Source organism: Mustela lutreola, chromosome 8 (genome assembly GCF_030435805.1).
Source record: "Mustela lutreola isolate mMusLut2 chromosome 8, mMusLut2.pri, whole genome shotgun sequence".
NCBI classification, from domain to species: Eukaryota; Metazoa; Chordata; class Mammalia; order Carnivora; family Mustelidae; genus Mustela; species Mustela lutreola.
In genome coordinates, this window is record NC_081297.1 from 129,252,230 (window position 1) to 129,276,903 (window position 24,674).

At 38.2% G+C, this 24,674-nt stretch overlaps 1 protein-coding gene across 2 annotated transcripts; it reads right to left on the minus strand.

The window, feature by feature from the left end:
- Positions 1-1,052: 1,052 nt before the first annotated feature.
- IKBIP (IKBKB interacting protein) lies at positions 1,053-24,650 on the minus strand. Of its 2 annotated transcripts, none has more exons than XM_059186601.1 (3): positions 24,225-24,641; positions 16,015-16,132; positions 1,053-1,940 (listed from the first exon to the last, which is right to left on the minus strand). In XM_059186601.1, the coding sequence occupies exons 1-3, from the start codon at positions 24,398-24,400 to the stop codon at positions 1,185-1,187; spliced, it is 1,050 nt and encodes a 349-aa protein (XP_059042584.1). In that variant the 5' UTR covers positions 24,401-24,641; the 3' UTR covers positions 1,053-1,184. The 2 variants fall into 2 exon arrangements, with proteins under 2 accessions (XP_059042584.1, XP_059042583.1); XM_059186600.1 differs by lacking the exon at positions 1,053-1,940 and adding an exon at positions 10,588-11,662 and having other exon boundaries at positions 24,225-24,650.
- Positions 24,651-24,674: the final 24 nt, after the last annotated feature.

Genomic DNA, 24,674 nt, shown 5'->3' on the forward strand with positions numbered 1-24,674 from the left:
TTTAGGTCATCTTTACCTATTTCCTCAAGCCATAAAAGACCCAGGAAGGCTTACATGATTCTTTTCCTGCTCCCTGTTCGTGACCTTTCTCTTTTCTCTTCCTCTAAATGGATAGTGAATGCTATGGCCCTGATCCTGATGGGCATCTCTCTAGTTAGGGCTCCAACCATACGTACTATGCTCTCTGGTAGTCCACAAGGTTAAATGGTGTTCAGATCCTGCCCCATCAGATTTCCCAGTGGTAGACGGCAGATCCTGCATATCCCCACTTGTCTGAATATATGTGTGTGTGTGTAAGAGTGTGTATCAGAGGAATGCATAGGGTTCTTGCTATATAAAATTGCAAGTGTAAGTTTTAGCATATTTTTTTAAAAAAAATCAGCTGCTCAAACCTTTAAAATATTTTGTTATTACTGTTAAGAATAGAATCTGTTAACCTTAAAAATAAAACAGCCAGTTATTTCACCAGCAAAATGGATTTATTCAGGAATAACAGAGAATTGCAATTCAGGACATGCAAGCTATGGCAAAACCATAGGCAAGCCCAGAGAACAAAGAGAGGAATGCTTTTTCATAGAGGGAAAAGGGCAGTTGGGAGGGGCTGTTCTAAACAAAATGTCCATTGCAGTGAACTGAGAGTTGCAGTGTGGCGGCTTCTCATTAACTGAGTTGTGGGTGAGACATTGGCTGGACTGCTGTGTCTAGGCTGTTGTGTCTTCCTCCTGTGGGATTAGTAAAACATAGGCTTCTTCCCGTTTGGCCAAGGGCTGCAAGGAGTGGTAAGGCATGAGAACTCCCCCTTCTGGCCTTGCAACTTCATTTATTTTATTTTATTTTTTAAGATTTTATTTATTTATTTAACAGATAGAGACCACAAGTAGGCGAAGAGGCAGGCAGAGAGAGAGAGAGAGAGAGAGAGAGAGGAGAAAGCAGGCTCCCTGCTGAGCGAAGAGTCCAATGTGGGGCTCCATTCCAGGACCCTGGGATCATGACCTGAGCCAAAGGCAGAGGCTTTAACCCACTGAGCCACCCAGGTACCCCTTGCAACACCATTTAAATGAGATTTCCTTTATTCAGTTTCACAAATCAAACACAAAATTATATTTGCTCCAAAATTCATTATTTCTGAGTTGTCAGTCATGATATTAAAAAAGTTATTTCCGTTTCATCTAAATAATTTCAAACTAATTCATGTCTGAAATGTGTGTTATTTCATCTTTCATATCCTTAATCTCAGCTTGGACTACTGTTAAATTAGATATTTTTTCATTTAAGAAAGCAATTTCTTTCTCTCTTTGTAGTAAGTCAGTAACCAATCTCCCAATGCGTTGCGTTAAATCATTTACCAATGGTTCCAAACGGGAAAAGTCCTTCTTTAGATTATACACCTTTGGTTTTAGATCATTTGCAAAAGTCACTGTCTTCATAACTTTAGCTCTGTCACTTTCTAAGCTTAAAAACCTATCTGTGTGCTTGTTGAAATCATTCTTTAGCTCTGAAAGTATCTTCTTAATAGAGTTAATTCTTTGTGAATTTTCAGATGCTGTCTTTCGGAGCATTGCTGTTCGGTCAATGCTACTTGAGAGAAGATCACCTATGTTTTTTACTGTATCTTTTTCAACTTTTTCAATTTTATTTTCTAATTCTTGAGCAGAATCTGTCAGTGATGTTACATCAGTTATTAATCCTGAAATACGTCGTATATCTGTTTTTACAGTTGTAATCTTGAGACCAACATCTTTTGCCATGGAAGCTGCACTTTGGTCTACTTTTGTCACATCTTGAGAAAGAGTTGTCAAATTGTTATTCAGTATATTCTGTTTTTCAATTATCCTGTCAGACCAAGTTTTCACTTCATAAATTTCCTCCTGTAGACGCTTTAGATGAGCAATTATTTGAAAAGACTTCCACTGTTCCATGATAGCTTCAGACTTCTGACACTGTAAGAAAATACCATAATAATTAAATTGATTAAAAGCTTAATATATAAAATACAAGTTGAATTTTGAACTTTAGTAAGTTCAATAATAAGTTCAATTAAAGTTAATAACTTTACCATTCTTCCTGAAAGCATGGTAAAAGATGTATCAAATGTATTACTAATAATTAAGAAGGAAAACATGAAGGAAATTTCATAAAATGTCACTAGAAAGACATTTTTTATATTATTAACTATAAGACATTTTTTATACTAGTAAAAAAGACATTTATACTATATTTTATACACTAGAAAGACTATTTTTATACTAACAGTTCTCTGTACAGTGGCAAAAGAGGCTAAACGAGAGACTGTGAGGTATTTCTTCTTGCTGGAGAAGAGAGGAGGAAGCCTCCTCTAGATAAGCTTTGGTAGATTTGTGGGGGTCAAACAAGGCAACCTAATTTTTGAAACACAAGTTTGTTGGTAGCTATTTCTAGTGCTAGAATGAAAGGACCAATGTTCAAGACTCCATGTATATATGCTTTATTGTCCTATTACTTTTAAAGATTTTATCTTTAAGTAATCTCCATACCCAATGTGGGATTTGAGCTTATAACCCAGAGATCAAGACTCGCATGCTCTACTGAGTTAGCCAGGTGCCCCTGTCCTATTAATTTTATGAATAATTTTCTGGGGTACTTATCCATGAGACCCTGAATAATTCAATTGACTAATTCTTAAGTTTCTACTATGTTAGACATACCAATTATGAGGGATAAAAAGATGAGTACAGCTTGGGCTGTGACCTCAACTCAGTTTAGTAGTTTAGTAGAGAAGACAGGTATGTAAAAAACAAAACAATCAACAAACAAACAAACAAACAAAAACCTATCTTCAAAATCCTAAGATCCTGTGATTCCAAATACAGGTGATTCTCAACTTTGGTATATTTCTATGCCATATTCCTTACCATCCACCTGTAAATTGTCATTTTGGTTTAACCTGGATACAGTTTTTTTCCTGGTCCCATCCAACCCCTAGTTGATGAACATTTTGAGCCACACAACTGCCTGACAGTATTTCATTATTTTTGCTGTTTGTGGTAATGTTTGTATGAATGTGTGTGTGTGTGTGTGTGTGTGTGTGTGTGTGTGTTTAAATAGCAGTGTTAGAGAAGCTGAACATTTTGTTATTTTTGAATATTTAAAATTTTTTGCAAGTTTTTATTTAAATGGCCATTTATTTAAATGTGGCTATTTTTCTCCTTCTAGATGTGCAGTTCTGTCAGCATTCAGAATATTTATCTGTCTGTGTTCTAGGGATGAGGTAAGCATAGGGTCCCCTACTATTCCGATATTTTATTTATTTATATTTTTTTAGGATTTTATTTATTTATTTGACAGAGAGAGATGACAAGCAGGGAGAGAGGCAGGCAGAGAGGGAGGCAGAGAGAGGGGAGGAAGCAGGCTCCCCAACGAGCAGAGAGCCCAACGCAGGGCTGGATCCCAGGACCCTGAGATCATGACCCGAGCCGAAGGCAGCGGCTTAACCTACTGAGCCACCCAGGCGCCCCTACTCAGATATCTTAATTCCTCCTTCTGAATATTTGAAATTTTATTGTATTGTGTCATCAGTTAATAAAATTAAGAGGGAAAGGGAAAAAAAAAGTGTGGACTATAGTGACAATAGGGTCAATACATGGGATATAATCTCATAATACCTAACTGAAAATTATAACAAGAATAGTCAGGTAAAACTAATGAACTTGAATCAGAAGATTACCTGAAGCTCAGTTATGGAGGAAAACAAATTAAAGGACGTGTGTAAAATATATTGTCAAAGCCTATGTCTAAAGACAGATACACATTGTGATTATACTGAAAGAGGAGTCCCCTTTATAATGTGTAAGTCAATCGAATGGCTTTCACACATTTATTTATTTTAATTTTTTTAAAGATTTTATTTATTTATTTCACAGACAGATCACAAGTAGGCAGAGAGAGAGGAGGAAGCAGGCTTCCCGCTGAGCAGAGAGCCTGATGCGGGGCTCGGTCCCAGGACCCTGGGATCATGACCTGAGCCAAAGGCAGAGGCTTTAACCCACTGAGGCACCCAGGCGCCCCGACTTTCACACATTTAACATTAAACTCATTTTCTAGGAAAGCATTGTCTTATAATTTATTTATTTTAAAGATTTATTTATTTATTTTAGAGGGGGGAGGAGGGCAGAGGGAGAGGAAAAAAGTGTCTTAAGCAGACTCCACTGAGTGCAGAGCCGGAAGTGGGGCTTGATCCCACTTCCCTGAGATCATGACCTGAGCCAAAACCAAAAGTCGGATGGTTAACCGTGTCACCCAGGCACCTTGGAAAGCATTGTTTTAAAGTGGAGATTGTCTATAACCGTGTACTAGTAATCAAAACTAACTTACTTGGATATATCAAGAGGATATAATACTAAGTGAAATAAATCAGAGAAAGACAAATACCATATGATTTCACTCATATGTGGAATTTAAGAAATTTAACAAAGAACCAAACTATTAAATATAGAGACCAAAACTGGTGGTTGCAGGAGGGAAGATTGGTAGGGGGATGGGTGAAATAGGTGATGGAGATTAAGAGTACACTTATTATGATAAGCACTGAGTAATGTATAGAATTGTTGAATCATTATATTGTACAACTGAAACTAGTATAACACTGTGTTAATTATGCTTGAATTAAAAAAATAAAATTTTGTTTTAAAATCCTAGGGAACTAACTTGATCCAACAACATTTACTGGGTATGTATGTGTTAGTATGATCAAGAACAGTCTCTGCTTTTAAGGAGTTTATAGTTTAGTCTGGGAAAGAAAATGTCAATAAACATAATTTGAAATAAGAAAACGAAGGCGCGCCTGGGTGGCTCAGTCAGTTAAACATCCACCTCTTGATTTTGGCTCAGGTCATGATGTCGGGGTCCCGGGACTGAGCCCTGGAGTTGGGCTCTGAGCTCAGCAGGGGAATTTGCTTGAAGATTCTCTTTCTCCTTTTCCCTTTGCTCTTCCCCTCTCCCCAAATAAATATATCTTTAAGAATAAATAAATAGGGCACCTGGGTGGCTCAGTTGGTTAAGCAACTGCCTTCGGCTCAGGTCATGATCCGAGTCCCGGGTTCAAGTCCTGCATGGGGCTCCCAGCTCCACAGGGAGTCTCCTTCTTCCTCTGACCTTCTTCCCTCTCATGCTCTCTCTCACTCTCTCTTTCAAATAAATAAATAAAGTCTTAAAAAAAAAAGAATAAATAAATCAGAAAACAAGGAATTAAATATGCAGGCTGAAAGGAGTTTTACAAAATAAGATCTACAGTTTCTTCTAAAGAGTTAAATGTTTTATTTCCAAAATAATTGTATATTTCAATATTTTTATGAATTACCATTATAAAATTGCATTTGCCTGGTTTACTATCTTAAAATTATCTCAAAAATTGAAAAATATCTCAAAAATTTCTTTTGAGATTATTTTGATAACATTAACATGGTTTTATATAATGCAAGCAAAAATTTATTTATAGGATATTTAGGATATATAGGATATTTATAGGATATTATTTTTATGGCGCTTAAAAAAGGAGTAAAAGTATAACTGCAAAATAATGATGAGCTGAAATGGAACAGAACAGTTATCTCAAAGTAATTCCCTCTTTTAGCCCCATTATATATGTTTGATTTCAAAATGTATTTTAGGATTTTTCTTCTCAAGTTTAGGCTATATTAATTATTGGTGGGGGGAGGTGCCCCCAAATGTTTTTCAGTAGAGAAGTTAGACGACAGTTAAAATGTTATTATGGGTATGACATTGAAGAGTAACCGCAGGGGTGCCTGGGTGGCTCAGTTGGTTAAGTTTCTGACTTCAGATCAGTTCAGATCATAGGTTCTGGGATCAAGCCTGACAGCTGGCTCCCCACTTAGTGGGGAGTCTGCTTATCCCTCTTCCTCTGTCTGTCCCCCAGTAGCCTGTGCTCTCTCTCTCTCTTGCTCTCAAAAAATAAATAAAATTAAAAGAAAAAAAAAAGAGTAACCACAATCAGGAAGGAAATCAAGTAGTGCTTGCAAAAGCATGTTTTATTTTTAGGGGAAAGGTTTTGCAAGTGTATTTGCTGAAACAGAGACTCCAAAGGGTGAAGAAAGTAGATGGCTTATTTAATTCATTACTAGGTTATTGTTTATTAATGTATTTACTCTAGTAGAGTAAATGTAGCCTAACAGCATTACACAGTTTAGACTCCTCGGAAAGAATTTACTTTATTCTTAGAAGGATCAGATCATTAAGAAACTGTTAGTAAGACTCTGTCTTTCCCTTGGTAGGTTATAAAAGCAATTTATCATGAACTTCTACTGATCTTTACTACAATATTTATTAATATAGTGTAGGAATAGTCTTAAAATTATTTCACAGAATTATTATTTTTTTAAACAACTTTATTGATTTGAGAGAGAGAGAGAGAGAGAGCACAAGCAGGGTGAGGAGCAGAGGGAGAAGCAAGCTCCCTGCTGAGCAGGAAGCCCAACTCAGAACTCGATCCCAGGACCCTGGGATCACGACCTGGGCCAAAGGCAGACAGTTAATGACTGAGCCATCCAGACATCCCGCACAGAATTTTTTTTTTTTTTTTTAATACCTAGGGCTTGTTAAACCATTTGCCTAGAATGAATAGACGTTTTGGAGAGTCCACCAATAGCTCAAAAGATTTTTACCAAATTCCTATCATATATACAGGATACTAAGCTAGATGCTCTCTGAATCTACAAGAGTAGTATGGGTCAAGGGAATGATTTCTGGGTCCACCTGGCTTTCCAAAAACTTTGCTAAAGGATCTTTGATCTTTGTAACTAAAGGACGGGGAAATTTTATTAATCTCTAAAATTAAAAACCACATAAAGCCAGAAGAGGCCTTAGAGAGTTTTTGATACAATTTCCTCATTTTACAAATTAAAAAACTGAGCCCCAAAATAAATGCCCAAGAACACACAGTTAGTGGCAAAGCCTAGATTAGAAGAGTCTGGTCTAGGCTCTTTCTCCACTGCTTTCTAACTATTCCCTAAACATTTATTGGTTCTTTCTTATGCCCAAGGCCCAAACCATTTTAGGTCATAGTTACAACTTTTGGGTGACTTACAGTCTCATTTAAAGGCAATGTGGTAGTGGACACATTTGGCTGAATTACAGTTTTTTAATTCTCAAGATGGTTCTTTTATTTTTTTTTATGATTTTATTTATTTATTTGAGAGGAATAGAGAGAGAGAGTGAGAGGAGAGAGGTCAGCTGGAGAAGCAGACTCCCTGGACTCCCCAGACTCCAGGGAACTGGATGTGGGACTCAATCCCAGGACTCCAGGATCACGTCCTGAGCCGAAGGCAGTTGCTTAACCAACTGAGCCACCCAGACGCCCTCTCAAGATGGTTCTATTGAGAGTGGATTTCTTGTGATTTTTCCCCCCTGGTTGAATAGTAGCAGATTGCATTGTACAGTGGGAGGTCAATGGCCTCTGGAGCTAGACAGATTTAGCAGTGTGATTCCAGTTTCCTAACCTTGCTAAGCCTCAATTTCCTCATTTTTAAAATGGGTGTCAGGCTAGCAAAGTTGTAGCGCAAAGTAGGGATAATACAGGTCATTGTAGATACTCAATACACAGAGCTGTTACTGTGATGATGTTGAATGTAGAATTCCTAGCAATTTTCGACACGTAATAGGCTCCAATGCTAGTTCTCTCCTCCCTTGCTGTGAAAGCTGGGATGGAGCATTTTGTGTTTTATTAAATTAATAGTTCATAGCTAAACTGAAAAAAAAAAAACCAAAAACAAATGCTGGGTAAATTTGCAGAGCTTTTGCCAACAATGCACATAGTATAGAGAGAAATAAATCTTTTTTCATGTGCTTTTTTCATGTGAATTTGCAGTGTAATTTAAAAATAAATTTTTAGTATTATTAATGACATCATATTAAGCTTTGATCAAGATTATAGATTCATAGAAAGGTCTGTAATCAGGTTGAGATTAAAAACAAGGCCATTAGCTTTGTATCAGTGTTAACCAGTTTTCTATGAAACCATAAGCTAATAAATCAACATTTTTCATTATAAAATATAAAAGTACAGTTAATCAACAAGCTTCTAATCATTAGGCAATATTTAAGGAAATATTACTATAAATATATTTTTAAACTTTGCATCCAAAAGTTAAAAAAAATCAGGTGTTTATTTTGTAAAAGTGATTTATTAATACTAAATTTAAAAAATGGACCCAATAGTACTCTATATAAGAAATTAATTGATATAGAATTTATTATCAATTACAAAGATACAAAAATGTGTCTTAGAATATGGAAATCTTCCTTAAAGGAAAGACTAACAATGTAATTTAATATTTGATACACAGGGAAGGTTTTGAAATTTCAAGTATCTGTGTTATATAAATGAATGTAAGAAACACAGGAAGACAGATTAGGTACATCTAAATCTCTCTACTGAGAATTTTTTTTTTAAAGATTTTATCTGGGGTGCCTGGGTGGCTCACTTGTTAAGCGGCTGCCTTTGGCTCAGGTCATGATTGCCGGGTCCTGGGATTGAGCCCCACATTGGGCTCCTTGCTCAGCTGGAAGCCTCTCCCACTCCCCCTGTTTATGTTCCTTCTCTCTCTCTGGGAAATAACTGAATAAAATCTCTCTCTCTCTTTTTTTTTTCTCTCTCTTTTTTAAAGATTTTATTTATTTATTTGCCACAGAGAGAGAGAGAGAGGGAGTAGAGCAGGGGGAGCAGCAGGCAGAGGCAGAAGCAGGCAGATGGTGGACTCCATCCCAGGACTCTGGAATCAAGATCCTAGCAGAAGGCAGCCATCCTCTACTGACAATTTTTCATAGGAAAACCTTGAGTAAAGGAAAATATACATATAGAGATGTACATAATATGTATATAAATATACACAATAGTTTTCTGATGAAATACTTGTAGAAGGGTAGTTTTTGTTTCCCTCTTAACAGTCACTACAGAACACAGTGGTCACCTGGTTTCCATTTACTTTCTGTAGCGATTACTATAGTATATACAATTTAATAATAATGTATCAAATCTGATGATGGGCTAAACAAACAAACAATGAGAGATAACATCTGCCATGAGATGACAGAGGTTGAAACAACAAAATTCTAGTGAATTTTAGAATCTATTTTATTAGCATTAAAATAAAGGCAGACAAGTACAATTTTGTCAGTGCACACAGAGAGGAATTTATACACTCAGACATCAAGGAATTTAATGTTAAGATTCCAGATATTAATGATATGCTCCTTAATAGTAGCATTCTTTCAGGCTTATTTTTATGACCCATGGCTGTCTACCATAGGCCCTCCTAACCCCAAAGTAGAACTTGTTTGGAATTTGTCCATAAATGTGCAAATGTACATAATAAAACTACCTGACCTCAACTGACTGCTTTCAAGTTCTTGAAAGTGCTTAATTCCACTGACACTACATTATTAAACTGGGACTACAGTTGACTACTGGCATGAAGACACAAGTAGAAACAGTACTTCCATATGCAGTTGACTCAGTTTTCAACACCAAGTTTGGACACTCTTGATACATCAGTTACCAATAAGTCTTATGTGCTTCCCCAACTCTGCACATTTCCAATTATCATTTTTGGAAAAATCTGACTAGATCTCCCCTTAATCACATGTCAGTATGTCCACATCTTATTCCTTATGACTCCATTATATGATTTAGAGTAAAATAAAATCATCATGTAAAACAAATCTGGTTGGGTAGTCTGGGAACTCTTTAAAACAATGACATACATTTAATTACCATAGTTATCATAATTTCTTAATATGTTGCTTTTTCCTCTTTAAAAGAGGCCACAGGTGTATTGGTATTTTTTTATATTGTAGGTAGAATAATTTATCTAGGGATCATGTATCTAGCAAACTCAAGACTCTGTAACACAGTTAGAACCTTTAAAAAAAAAAAAAAAGGCCCAGGTATACAAAGATATTCCAAAAATCTATACTTCATACATACTTAATTCATAGGTAAAACTTTCAATAATAATATATTTACTTTTTTTAATTAAATTTTTTAAGTCATCTCTATGTGCAACATGGGGCTCAAACTCATGACTGTGAGATCAAGAGTCAGGCACACCCATTTTTACTCTTCCTTAAAAATTCTTACAAGTATCTACAATACACTTAAGAACCTTAATAAAAAGTAAAAATATTTCCCAGGCTCCACAGTTTTCAAAAAGTATATATTGATTCACAGCAAATCACCTCATGTTTTCCTTTGGTCATGTCATTTTTCATTTTAGACAAAATTCCTATGAACTTGGTGGTCTGGATCTTAGCCTGCAGTAAAGTACAAAGGAAATGCTGAACTGGTTAGGCGGGCACATTATCTACCAACCAACCTGGCAGTGACAGTGGGCCAATGGGTCACATCTTTAGGTGATAGAAACATATAAGAAATAGACGTAAGTTTTGAAAAAAATAGCAAACCAGGGTCATTTAGTGAGAAGGGCAACACTCCTCAATAGCTTCCAGAGGTATTAATATATTTGGCTCCAATATAATAGCTGAAATTCATAATAATGTCCATTACTTATTAGAAAAACATTAAAAATGTTAAGTATATTGCTTTAAAACGATGGAGATATATTTTGGAAATACTTCGATTTACAATGCCTAAAATGAAATAAATTTTATTGCTTAAACAGATAAGCTGTCATTATGTGGATAATCATGGTGTGGATATGTCACTATTACTGGCCGTGTAATGTAGGATAAAGTGAGGCATATCAAAATAATGCAGAAGTATGGAACTAATAAATTTATGTATAACAATATGGTCATCAGAATAAATGTGGTGCATTTAAAAGTCACTGTCAATTCCTTTATTTTCTAGATTATATTCTTCTAAAGTTCCCTTTTCTCTTGTACTTGAATATACCATAAAATCATGAACTTTTCCTTTTAGAACATCCAGGTCATTTTGCATCTTTAATATGCTATTATCATACTGAATTCTTTCAAGGGTTTTCTGCATCTCCATTATTTCAGATACTGCTTTCAGCATATCATCTTCCATATTAAACATCTGAGTAGTTAAGTCTTCCATTTTTTTTTCTGTCCCGATCAGATCCTGAGAGACTCTGAGAACAGAGCGAATAGCACTCTCAATTGTTGGCAAATGTGTCTTGCATTCTTCAACTTTGGGTTCATAGCTGGAAAGTTTATTAGTCAGGTCTTCATCTCTGGCAAAGAGAGCATGCTGTTCCTCTTCAAGCTTTTCAACTGCTTTTGTATCAGAGCCAAGCTGCTCCTCTACTCGTAGAAGATCCTCTTCTTCTTGTCTTTTTACTGTTCTAATATTTCTTAGTGTGCTATCTTCCAAATCTTTAAGCCTTTCAGTGAGCAATTTTATTTCTTGTTCAGCTGAGTTAATTTGGACAGTCACTTGAGAATGTATGTGTTTTGATTCTGATTTGAAAATGTCTGTATTAATATTCATTTCTTCTAGGGTTCTTTTCCAGAAATCTGAAACATTCTGGAATTTCTCATTAAGGCTTTTCATTTTTTGGGTGAGTAATTCTTCACTATTTTGGATGTCATGCATGATACTTTGGAGGCTGGATACTTCCTGCTCAAACTGGGTCACCAAAGACATGGATGATGTCGCTTCCTGCAGGATACTTTCAGTAGACTCAAGCTGTATTTGTAACACAAAACAATTCCCAAGGCTACTTAATAACTTTTTAATTTTTTTTTTTTTTTTAAGAGAGAGAGAGACAGAGAGCATGAACAAGGGAGGGGAGAGGGGTAAATAGAAGAGGGAGAAAGAGAATCCACGATGGGTGTGGAGCCTAACATGGGGCTTGATCTCAGGACCCTGAGATCATGACCTGAGCCAAAATCAGGAGTGAGACACTTAACCACTGAGCCACTCAGGTGCCCCTTAATAACTTTTATATTAGGCAAATACACTTTAACAAGCACATGCCCAGTTCAAATTCTGAAGATGTCTAAAATATCCAAGTATATCAGAACCGTAATGGCAGAAACATTCATTACTTTAGCAGTTGTTTTAACCGATTTTAAAACAAATGTGACATATGAGCACTATGGTAGAAAAACACACACCTGAATTTATAAACCTAAATATTTGTACATTTTCATGGAGGGACATTCAACAGAGAAATAATGTTAAAGAAGTCTGAAGTATATCACATTTCCTTCTTTTCTTACTCCAATGGAAAGCAACTTAGTTGTCATTCTTATAGTTATTCAGCTTTTTTAGAAACTGTAACTGAGTTAATAAAATTTGTTAAGTTTCCTAAATTCTCTGATTCTGGAAGAGTTTCTGCCTGAAAATTTCTTGACTGACCTCTTATAGAGAAGGTACCAGAATCAGATGTTATAGATATAACAAAAGCAGAAATGAATAAAAGTCCAATCTAGTGAGGTAACTCACATCAAATAGTTACATGTGCTAAGTATCTGTAAATTGTGGTAAGCTCCTGGCATTTCCTCATATGTGTCCAGAATATGGGACGCTGTGGACTTCTTTTAGCTTATTCTCACACATAGATAACAGCTTCAGAGACTACAGGAAAGCCTAGAATGATTGTTAACTTACTAAGTGTTTGCAGCAATGTGTTGAAAGTATAATACTGTACAAAACGTGGTTCTGCCCTTAAGCAGCTTGGTTTAACTGGGGAGAAAGCCAAGTCTACATGTGTTATGACAGGGGAAGAGCTATGGAAGCACTTACGTGGGGGACCCAAACCAGACTTCAAGGATCAAGGAAAATATTCTAGAAGTATTATCTAATATCTGCTCCTAGTTACTTCTTTTCTGAATCATACTACCATGCTATAGCCAGATGAAGCTTTTAAACACTGCTATGCACATCATGGTATGACATTAGAAAACCTACAATGTTCCTTAATACTTCTAGGATACAGTCCCAAATTTACCTGTGTATGCTCTTCTTCCCTCCTTGTTGCTTAGCTCACTTTTGTCTTGCCTTCAAGGCCTAGAGCAGATGCCAGCTCCTCAGGGCAGCATTCCTCCATAGCCCAAACTCCGGGAACACCTATTGTGTTGTGTATTTGATACTTGTTTGGCACTCAGCACATAAAATTAGAGAATTTCTGAGAATTCGCTCTATGTCCGACCTTGTGCTAGACACTAAATATGAAAATAGAGACATAATATAGTTCTTGACTTCACAGTTTGACAGAGGAGATAGCATTTTGGATCTTTTACATCACATATCTGGAGTCCCACTAAGATTTACTGATTATCCTCTGTTCCATTATTAAGAACTAGGATACAGAGAGAAAGAGTGTTTGCTTTAAAGAGCAGAAAAGGAGGTAGATTAATAAACTCACAAGCTTCCTATTCCTATCATGATAGAATTATCATGAGGAGAATGGATACTCTGAGTCTGGAGCCGAATGAGGAAAGGCTTAGAAGTGACTTTGAAATCTGACTCTTGAAGAGACTGATGTTAGTAGTCAGGTGAAGATATGAGAGCTTCTAAATTCCTTAGGAGAAGAGACTCTTGTGCCTTTCTGTAGCTCCCATCTTAGGGAATAAAAAACATGTTTGTTGACATTTAGGAAGAAGAATGGCCATAAATCTTCTGGGCCCACCCCAATCAAGACCTGAAGCAATTCCAGGTGATAGTTAGAAACAGTGTGTAACAGTACTGACTGAAACCTTATTTAAAAGTCATTTTTAGGGGTGCCTGACTGGCTCAGTTGATAGAGCATACAACTCTTGATCTTTGGGGCTGTAAGTTTGAGTCCCACACTGGGTATAGATATTACTTAAAAATAAAACCTTTTGGGGCACCTGGGTGGCTCAGTCGTTGAGCGTCTGCCTTTAGCTCGATCATGATCCCAGGGTCTTGGGATAGAAGCCCACATCCGGCTCCCTACTCGGTGGGAGGCCTGCTTCTTCCTCTCCCACTCCCCCTGCTTGTGTTCCCTCTCTCACTGTCTCTCTCTCTCTGTCAAATAAATAAATAAAATGTAAAAAAAAAGACTTTAAAAAATTATCTTTAATGTACACATGTAGCTATTATAAAAGATCCTTTAAAAATCAGTATTTGTACATCAGAAATACTGTTAAGTTTAGTTGTCTTATTGTCAGCCTTTTGAAGACAAGTTTATCTTCATCTATGGTAATTTCCTGTTTAGGGTGTTCACCAGAGCATCACTGTACATCTGGAGGCAATATACCCAAGCAGACCCCAAATACAAGACCAACTTTCCAGAATAGTAAAGGTCTCAAGATTGAATCTGAAAATATACAGTGACTAGTATGTTATAATAATTTGCATTTATGGACTGACAATATAACCTAACAGTTTTTTTCATTTTTTAAAAGAGCTTAATACCTTAAATTTACTACTATTTAAAGTTTTTGAAGTTTGCATATATATTATATCACATCTGATCCTTTAAAAAATCTTGTTTTTCTCACTTAATAAATGATGAAAAGAGGCTAAGAGAAGTTAAAGTGATTTTTTTCCAAGGTTACACAATTGTGATGAGAGTCCCCATCTAGTTGTTTTCCCCTCCTACTGATTATGCTGACCTTTAGGCCCAGCTTTGAGAAAGGGCAGCTATTGTTGAATTACTCCCAGGGAAGCCTGGGAGAGAAAGAGCTTTGCAAAGACTGAATATTTCTTGGGTAATGATATTTTAAAAATCTGCCTTAAAAGGCATTTTAATTGCTACCATTATTTTTTAAATGGCAATGTCTGTTTTTTTTTTTTTTTAAGATTTTATTTATTTATTTGACAGAGATCACAAGTAGGCAGAGAGGCAGGCAGAGAGAGAGAGAGAGAGAGAGAGAGGAGGAGGCAGGCTCCCTGCTGAGCAGAGAGCCTGATGTGGGGCTCGATCCCAGGACCCTGGGATCATGACCTGAGCCAAAGGCAGAGGCTTAACCCACTGAGCCACCCAGGTGCCCCTGCTACCAAATTTTTCATTTCAATTTTTCATTTCTTCAAAATTTGTTTTCAATAGCCTTCAAGTATACGGAGTTTCTATCTCCTGGGATTTATTTTTCTATAACTGTTCCCTCTGATTAGAGGAGCCCTTAACAAGTATAACCAGATTCCGACTTCAGCCTTCTGTCAAAATACCCACTTCTGCAGCAGTATGCAGCTTCTTCCCGAGGCCGTTGGGCTCACCCTCTGTGGAATCCCCTGGCACGTATGAGTGATGCATAATCTTCATCTATGGCTTTTCTGGGGGACTGATTATATGCTAATTCTATGCATGAAGCCACAGGAACTCAGACCCTCTATTTCATTTTTCTGTTTTTTTTTGTAAATCCTTGCTCACCTTGGTGCCAAGCACAAGTCCTGTCTACCTTATGACATAAGTAAAGATTTAGTGAATGAATAAAAGAACAAAGAAGGCATGTTTCCCAACGATAGCTTGGTTCCTGGTAGCCAAACAAATCCCGCATGATGCAGTATTGATTGCAGCTGACCTCTCCTGAGAAGCATGGTAGTTAAAAATTTTTTATGTCTCACATTTCTAAGAATTTCAGTAACAATGCATTTGCATTTGTAGTTTGAAGAAACACAACATACACATGGATTTTAATTTTCTTTTGGCTACAGGGCCAATATTTATTTTTAGATCAGTCACTCTGATATGCAGATGTATACAAATTTTCCAACTAGAAAGTAGAGAAAAAAAAACCCTGATGGACCTTTGCCCAGCAAGCGCTGTTGCTATTTTAATTTTATACCTAAAGACCAATCATATTTTCAGTGCTCTAGACATTTGATATTCAAATAGAAAATTGGGGCCACATCAATATAAATAGTAACATTTATATTACAAAAAACCAACACTGTCTTTTCAAAATAATCTGAGTCTAAATTGGACTGAAGGGAGAAATGTACAAAAACCAGTGAGAGTTAAAACAGTAATGGTCTAAAAGGCAGGAAAAAGGAAGCATGGAGTACAAGGGTGGTAGCAGGGAAGAAAAACGGGGAATCTATGCAAGTAAGCCAATTAGTAAGTAATTTACCTTTTCTGAAATTAAACTGATTTTACTTTGAAGTCCTTGGAACTTGTTGGTTTCTATTTTCAGTAACTGGTATTGGCTTTCCACCTTTGTAAACTTTTCAGACTGATGAAATACAAACCTAGAAAAAAAAAAAAGAAAACACTACCCTCTAATTCATATCCATTTAAGTTTGAATTTTAAAGAAACATTTTATACTTCTGGCAAGGACACCATAAATTCTGGTATGAGTAGTGAAAGCTTTTAGTTTATTTCAACAAATTAATAGAAGGTGAAACTCTATCCTGTTCAAGTCCTAGTGAGATGGTAGTGATAGCGGTCTGTGTAAGAAATGTTTTGGAGGGAGAAATGATGAATTACCTAGAACAAGATATGGGATCGCTACTATTTTTCTCTAGGTCATATTTGGGCAATATCTAGAAAATAAGTTTATTCATACTGAAATGTAGAAGTAAGAGTTACCTATATAAAAATATTTTAAATTAAAATGTAGGAGAGAAATAAAGCCTTGGAGTGGAACAGAAAGATGATGACTAGTAGTTGAAAAATAACAAGTCAAAACTATGAAAACAGGGGGGCGCCTGGGTGGCTCAGTGGGTTAAAGCCTCTGCCTTCAGCTCGGGTCATGATCTCAGGGTCCTGGGATCAAGTCCCGCATCGGGCTCTCTGCTCAGCAGGGAGCCTGCTTCCTCCTCTCTATCTCTCTGTCATCTGCCTTTCTGCCTACTTGTGATCTCTCTCTTAAAAAAACAAACAAACAAACAAACAAACTATGAGAACAGGAGTCATTGTCAAAGTGGCAATAGAACATATATGCAACGCAGGGTGTATAACAATTGGTTATACCCAATATACGAGTCATAAAGGTATACTTTAGATGCCACTCTAAAATTGGAGTGTATTCTTCATCTGGTAAGTAGTAAAGATTGAAGAAGCATAAAAAAGTTATCCCAATCTTAAAAACAATAAATAGACTTTTGGGGTCACCTGGGTGACTCAATTGTTAAGGGTCTGCCTTTGGCTCAGGTCGTCATCCCAGGGTCTTGGGATCAAATCCCACTTCGGGATCCCTGCTCAGTGAGGACCCTGCTTTTCCCTTTGCCCCTCTCACTGTTGCTCATGAATAAGTAAATAAAATCTTTTTAAAAAAATAAACAGACTTTTGTTTATAGACTTTTATATATAGGACTGGAAATAAGCAAATGCCAAAGAAATGCTTTGGAGCTAATACCATTTTGGTTCATCTACTTTTGACTCAATTCTTTGGGCTCAGAAAAAGCAGGAGTTAAAATTCTTTCTGTATTTATTGAGTCATCAAAAAGTGGTGGGGCAGAGCCCTATGAAGAGAGGGCTTAAATCATAGTACATAGACCAGTGGTTCAAAAGCTTTGCTACATATTGGAGTCACTTGTCTGCTTTTAAAAAGTCTAATGCCTGGGTCCCACCCACAGAAATTCTGACTTATGTGATTTGGATATTGGAAATCTTAAAAGCTCCCCAGATTGAGTACTCAGTCAAGCTGGCAAGCACTAATTGATAGTGTTTTATGACACTGATTTCCATTGAGAGACAAACATTTAAAGATTGAAAAAGGAAAGATGAAAGACTTCTAAACTTTGTGTATTATTACAAAGGTGACGATGCTTCAAATTTGTGTTATTAGGCTAACTTGCTATAAAACTGTCCAAAACTAAAATGGACTTTTTGCCTTTTGAACAATGTTTATAATATTGGATAAAATAAATATATTTTTAAAAATAGTTTCATTTATTTATTTGACAGATCACAAGTAGGCAGAGGCAGGCGGGGGCGGGGGGTGGGAAGGAAGCTCCCTGTTGAGCAGAGAGCCAGATGCGGGATTTGATCCCAGGACCCTGAGATCACAACCTGAGCTGAAGACAGAGGCTTAACCCAATGAGCCACTCAGGCACCCCCAAATAAGTACTTTAAAAAAAAAATTATTTATTTTAGAGATAGAGAGAGAGCCTGAGTAGTGGGGGAGGGGGAGGAACAAAGAGGGAGAGGGACAAGCAGACTTATGGCTGAGCATGGAGCCCAACATAGGGCTCAATCTCACGACCCTGAGATATCAACCTGAGCCAAAATCAAGAATCAGATGCTTAACCGACTGAGCCACCCAGGCACCCCATAAAATAAGTTTCTTCTAATGATGGCCAGTGTCTGTTCTATGAGATAATAGCCAATTAAGTAAGCACAGGTTACATAACTAGCATAAACTGACTTTTCTCTTCTGTGTGAATGTAACTTTTTTTTTTTTTTTTTTTAAAGATTTTATTTGACAGAGAGATCACAAGTAGGCAGAGAGAGGAAAGGAAGCAGGCTCCCTGCCCAGCAGAGAGCCCGATGTGGGGCTTGATCCCAGGACCCTGGGATCGTGACCTGAGCCGAAGGCAGAGGCTTTAACCCACTGAGCCACCCAGGTGCCCCTGAATGTAACTTTTAAATAACCTTCCTGGTTATTAGGAAATGCCATTATTCTAATTTTCAAAGATGAAAGTGTAAACTTATTTTTTTTTTATATTGGCTGTTTCATTCTTGGATTTTAAGAGATCCTTTTTAGAGTATAGGCTTATCTGAAATTATCACACAGAGACCAAGGATGGAGAACACCTTAAGGAAATAAGTCTAATTTCAGAGATTAGTTTTATCACTCATTACTCCAGTGTTATCTCAGGGATTTATCCTGTAGATCAGAATGTTTATTCAGAATAAAACTGTATTAGTATAAGAGACTTTTTGTGAAGGTTGATCCTCTACTACAACACATTATAGCGCTCTCCATTTTATTAAATATTTTAATGTCTATTTCTGAATTTCTCTTCAAAATTCTAATATTAAGCAAAACCTTGAAGAAAACTATATCATGCTAGTGCAGATGTCATCTCTGATGATAATTTGTAGGTTTTTTTCATGGTTAGCTTCTCAACAACAAAAAAAGATTTATCGTTACTACATATGAAAAATAATGCATATAAGAAAAAACAAGCATAGAGGTGCCTGGGTGTCTTAGTTGATTAAGCATCTGCCTTTGGCTCAGGTCATGATCCCAGGATCCTGAGATCTTTGGGCTCTCTGCTCAGTGGGGAGCCTGCTTCTCCCCTTCTCTCTCCCTCTGCTTTCTTCTCTCTCTACCTGCGGCTCTGCCTGCTTGTGCTCTGTCAAATAAATAAATAACATCTTTAAAAAAATAAAAAGCACAAAGTTGACTCTGGGCTAGTAATGAGAAAATGAAAAGTGGTTTGTACATGCGAAGTTAAAATAACTTTCATTTTATTTATCACTTAGATGTGCCAAGCAGTTTTCTAAAATGATCTGTAAAAACTAACTCATTTAACATTAAGGAAGAGGATGATTTTCTAGAAGTCAATGTTGACAAAAGGTAACTTCAATCATGAAAGACTAAATTTTTGAAACTGGCATCCAGGTTAGTGTCCAATGTGCTTTGTTTCCTTTTTATGAATCACAGGTATACAAATATACATTAAAAAAAAAAGATTTATTTGTCCCCCTGCTTGTCCTGCACAAGCAGGAGGAACAGCAGGCAGAGGGAGAAGCAAGCTCCCTCCTGAGCAAGGAGCCCGATATGGGACTCAATCCTAGGACCCTGGGATCATGACCTGAGCCGAAGGCAGACGCTTAACCGACTGAGCCACCCAAGTGTCCTAACATTTTTTTTTAAAGTAGGCTCCACATGAGTATGGAACCCAACATGAGGCTTAAACTCACAACTGTGAAATTGAGACCTGAGCTGAGATTAAAAGTCAGATGTGGGATACCTTGGTGGCTCGCTCAGTCGGGTAAGCATCTGCCTTTGGCCCAGGTCATGATCTGGGAGTCCTGGGATAGAGTCCTGCATCAGGCTCCTTGCACATTAGAGAGCCTGCTTCTCCCTCTGCCTGCAGATCCCCCTGCATGTGCGCTCTCTCTCTCTCTCTCTGACAAACAAAACAAAACAAAACAAAGTCAGATGCTTAACCAATCAGAGGCATATTCTAATAGAAGTTCAAGGCCCCCTTACTCCCTTTCTCAATTTAGATGAGGGAGACAGGGTCTGCTAAGAGCTATAGTTTCTTTAGAAAAGGACTAGAAATAGTTCCGGACTAGGGATTTTTATTTCTAAGGTTTTGGCCTCTTAGGTTAGTATCAGAGGGGGAAGCATATCATACTGCATAAGAGTGTAGAACTAAGCAAATTTGGCTCTGCCATTTACTAACTGTATAATCAACTTGGGCAAGTTATTTATCTTTGCTGTAGTTTCTTCATCTGTAAAGTGGAAATCGTAATACTTCACAGGGTTGTGGTGGAGATTAAATAAGTTCAAATTTATGCAGTCAGGGTATCACACAGCAGTTATTCTTTTTAAGTACCTTGGCTATTTCTTTCAGACTGCTTTGTGCGGCTGCTTTTCCATCCCTCTGACAAACCTATAGCGGTATAAAGGATCAGGTTCTCCTCCTGCTTACACCTGATGCCCCAGGCCTGTCCACCTTTGAAAAAGTGTTGGGTTTAAAGCAAATCAAAGATGGAATGTACAGATTAGGCCACTTACAGGAAGAGAACTCTCTTACCCTATTTTGGGACTGTTTCTCATTATCACATGGGAAAAGGATATAGGAGAAAGGACCCCAGGTTAACTGATTAGTTTCAGTGTGGGCCTTACAAGAGGAATCTTTGACTCCTTTGGAATCCATTGCAGTCTATAGACACCTTATACTGATTCAGAGCCTGTAGGACAAAACAGTGTTCATTTCCTTAGGGTGTTTCCTCTCCACAGCTTCTTTAGTAATCTTAGATGGTGGCAGATAGTTGATTGAGGACTTAACAGGATTTCTGATTGTTTCAACTTAATAATGAAAAAGAGGCAAATAAACAAAGGAAGCTGTCATTATGGATCTTCTGGAAGAAAGGAGTTCCAGGGCCATGTCGGTACCCATTCAGCCATGTTTCATACTACAGCTTCATTTCTAGGCACAATACTGAATGTCCAGGAAAGTAATGACCATATTCCATTTAAAATCAGGGCATTTAGGGGCACCTGGTGGGTCAGTTGGTTAAGCATCTACCGTCAGCTCAGCTCATGATCCCTGGTTCTGGGATCGAGCCTGCATCAGGATCCCTACTCAGCAGGGAGTCTGCTTCTCCCTCTCCTTCTGTGTGCTTGCTCTCTTTCGCTCATTCTCAAATAAACAAATAAGTAAATAAGTCTTTAAAAAAAAATCAGAGCATTTTAAAGCATAACCCTTTCAGATAAAACTTCACTTACCAAAAAAAAAAAAAAAAAAAAAAAAAAAAAAAAGCAAGAAAAGATGAAAAATGAGGTTAGTGAAAGCTTTCAATATAACTTGTGTCTTGACTATAAGCACTAACAGTAAATTCCTGCACTAAAGTGTCTGCTTTTCAGGTTTTCCTTTATAGATTTCTTTTTTTAAAGAGATGGAGGAGTTTAGGGGAGAGGGGCAGAAGGAGAGGAAAACAGAGAGAATCTTAAGCAGACTCCATGCCCATCTTGGGGCATGATCCCACAACCCTGAGATCATGACATAAGCTGAAATCGAGAATTGGACACTTAACCGACAAAACCACCCAGGTGCCCCTATGGATTTATATTAGTGTTTTCCCAGAACATAAACTAAAGTACTGAAAAGCTGAACATTCTGTGATGTAATTTATCTCATATGAATATGAATCTTTGGATAATCAAGATTCAATAAATAACTAAAACCAGTTGTATTAGGTTCCAGAGAGAAGCAACATATACAGATGATCCCAAGCTTATAATGGTTTGACTTAGATTTTTTGACTTTACGATGGTATGTGACATGCACTCAGTAAAAAATGTACTTCGAATTTTGACCATTTCCTGGAGTAGCAGTGAGACCCTGATCCTCTCCTTGCTTGGATTCTTTCCCCTGATTCTAGGCAGTGGTTGCAGCAGCAGCTCCCTGTGGGCCACGTGACCATGATTCACTTACAACCAATCTGTACCCATACAAGCATTCTTTTTTTTTTTTTTTTTAACTTTCAGTACAGTATTCAGTAAACTACATAAGATATTCAGTACTTTCTTGTAAAAATAAGCTTGTGAGATGATTTTGCTCAACTGTTTACTAATGTGAAGTGTTCTGAACATATTTAAGATAGGTTAGGCTTAGCTATGATGTCTGGTAGATGAGGTATATTAAAGCATTTTTGATTTATATTTTCAGCTTACAATGGGTTTACTGAGAAGGAGTCCATCCTAATTCAAGAAAGATCTGTATCTTTTAGACTACTAGCCCTATTACAGAATGATTTTCTCAGTATAAAAGGGTTTTTATTTACCTAAAGAAGGTTATGCATTTTAAGACATAAGAGCAATTTACAAAATTTATTAAAAAGGGTAAGTTTAGTCTTTTAAGATCAAAAATAAAAATATTATATAAACAAAATGCTGTATTACTAAGATAAGCATCTTTTTAAAAAAAGAGAACATGTATTTATTTATTTAAAAAAATTTTTAAAAAATTTATTTGACAGCGGCGCCCGGGTGGCTCAGTTGGTTAAGCAGCTGCTTTCGGCTCGGGTCATGATTCCAGAGTCCTGGAATCGAGCCCTGCATCGGGCTCCCTACTCAGCAGAGAGCCTGCTTCTCTCTCTCCCTGCCGCTCTACTTACTTGTGCTCTCTCTCTAGCTCTCTGTCAAATAAACAAATAAAATATAAAAAAAAAAATTTATTTGACAGAGATGACAAGTAGGCAGAGAGGCAGGCAGAGAGAGAGGAGGAAGCAGGTTCCCTACTGAGCAGAGAGCCCGACCCAGGGCTCAATCCCAGGACCCTCCGATCATGACCTGAGCCGAAGGCAGAGGCTTTAACCCGCTGAGCCACCCAGGCGCCCCGTATTTATTTATTTTTAAAAGATTTTATTTATTTATTTGACAGAGGAACACAGGCAGAGCAGCAGGCAGAGGGAGGAGAAGCAGGCTCCCCACTGAGCAGGGAGCCTAATATGCAGTGGAATCCCAGGACCTGGGATCATGACCTCAGCCAAAGCCAAACAGCCAAACGCCTAACCAACTGAGCCACCCCAGTACCCCTTGAAGAGACATCCACTTTATAACATCCACTTTATTGTAACAGATGTTTTATCAATTACCAGTCAGGATGAGTCACCAGTACAGTATAACTCAAAATTTACCACAATCAAAAATAGTCTGGACTAAAGGAAGTCCTGGGGCCCTCCTAGAATTCGATTACTCTTGAAGACAAATAACTATCTTCTAAATACTTTAAAAATCAGGGGAAAGTGGAGGGAAATTCTAATTTAAGGCATCAGTCTGGTTATTTTTATTTATTTGAGAGACACCAGAGAGAGCGCCCCCCAGCGAGAGCATGACCTGGGCAATGGGGCAGGGGCAGAAAGACAGGCAGGCAAGGCCCCACTCCAGCCTCCAGCTCAGAACCTCAGGATCATGACCTGAGCCAAAGGAGGCAGTTAACCGACTGTGCCACTCAGGAGCCCCTTAAGGTTATTTCCAACACTCATTTTTTTTTTCTGTAACAACAATGTATCGCTATTTACTTGGTTTAAAAACTACAGATGTTCAGTTTTAGGTGAACACAAATGCTACACTCTCGTCATTTTACAGTGCTACAATTCAATCTGTAACTTCGGAATACACTTGAAATTCATAACACACGAACAATGATGGCAAGACGAGAAATCCTCCAAACTCTGATAATTGTCATTAACGTTTGTTGCCCGAGAGCATACTGAATTCTTTAAAGACTGCGAACGTTGCCATTAGACATTTATGGGGTGAGGGTGGGGCAACTGAGTCCAAGGCAAATGAGGAGCGGACAGGAAATGGTGGGTTACAAAACCCGAGAAGCTTCCGACGTGTAGTAGGCACTTGATAAAGTTTGGCCAAATCCGCATCCCTTTAGAATGACTGACTCATTCACAGACCTTAGTCTCAACTCGTTAAGCGACCGAATCACATTAATAAAAGGAAAAATGAGTTTCAAGAAACGAGCGAAAAGGGAAAAAAAAAAGGATGCGCTGTCCCTTTTCTGGGATCGAGGCAGAGGAACAAAAGCTGCAGGACAGGGGTTGGGAGGTTAGCGGGATGCTGAGCCGGGCGAGGCCCCGAGAAGAACCGGGCGACCGCGGGAGGCCGGACACAGGGCTCGGGCGGCCTCGCGTCCACTTACCAGGCCAGGCCCAGGCACGTCCCCAGCGACAGCAGGCTCACGCCGGTCCGGGGATCCACCCAGCCCTCGCCTCCACCGCCCCGGGCCTCGGGGCTCTTCCCGCCCTCGCTCCGCTTCCCCGGCTCGGACGGAGCTCCCTTGGGCCCCGACTTCTTCCGGCTTTTCACCTCCGACATGTCTGAGGACGCGACAAGCCCGGGGTAGCTTCTTCACCCTGGGGCGTCGGGACGTGGCCGCCTCAGCCTCTGCGGGACGCCCCCGCGGTAGCCGCGCCCCCTCCTGGACTAGGCGCCGCCCACAAACTTGCCCCCCTCCCGTCCCGGCCGTTCTCACTGCTTCACCGCGTACCTCAACCGCCCACCCTCTAGTTCCTTCAGCATAGGAACCTGACGAGCCTCCTTCCCCTTTCCATTAATGCCGCAAACTGATGAAATCGTGGCTTCCCGGCGC

Coding starts and splice junctions, on each gene's coding strand:
- IKBIP (XM_059186600.1), bottom strand. CDS start 24,400: ATGTCGGAGGTGAAAAGCCGGAAGAAGTCGGGGCCCAAGGGAGCTCCG. Junction 16,133..24,224: donor ACGTGCCTGGGCCTGGCCTG/GTAAGTGGACGC, acceptor TTTTTTTTCTAG/GTTTGTATTTCATCAGTCTG. Junction 11,663..16,014: donor TCAGTTTAATTTCAGAAAAG/GTAAATTACTTA, acceptor TTACAAATACAG/CTTGAGTCTACTGAAAGTAT.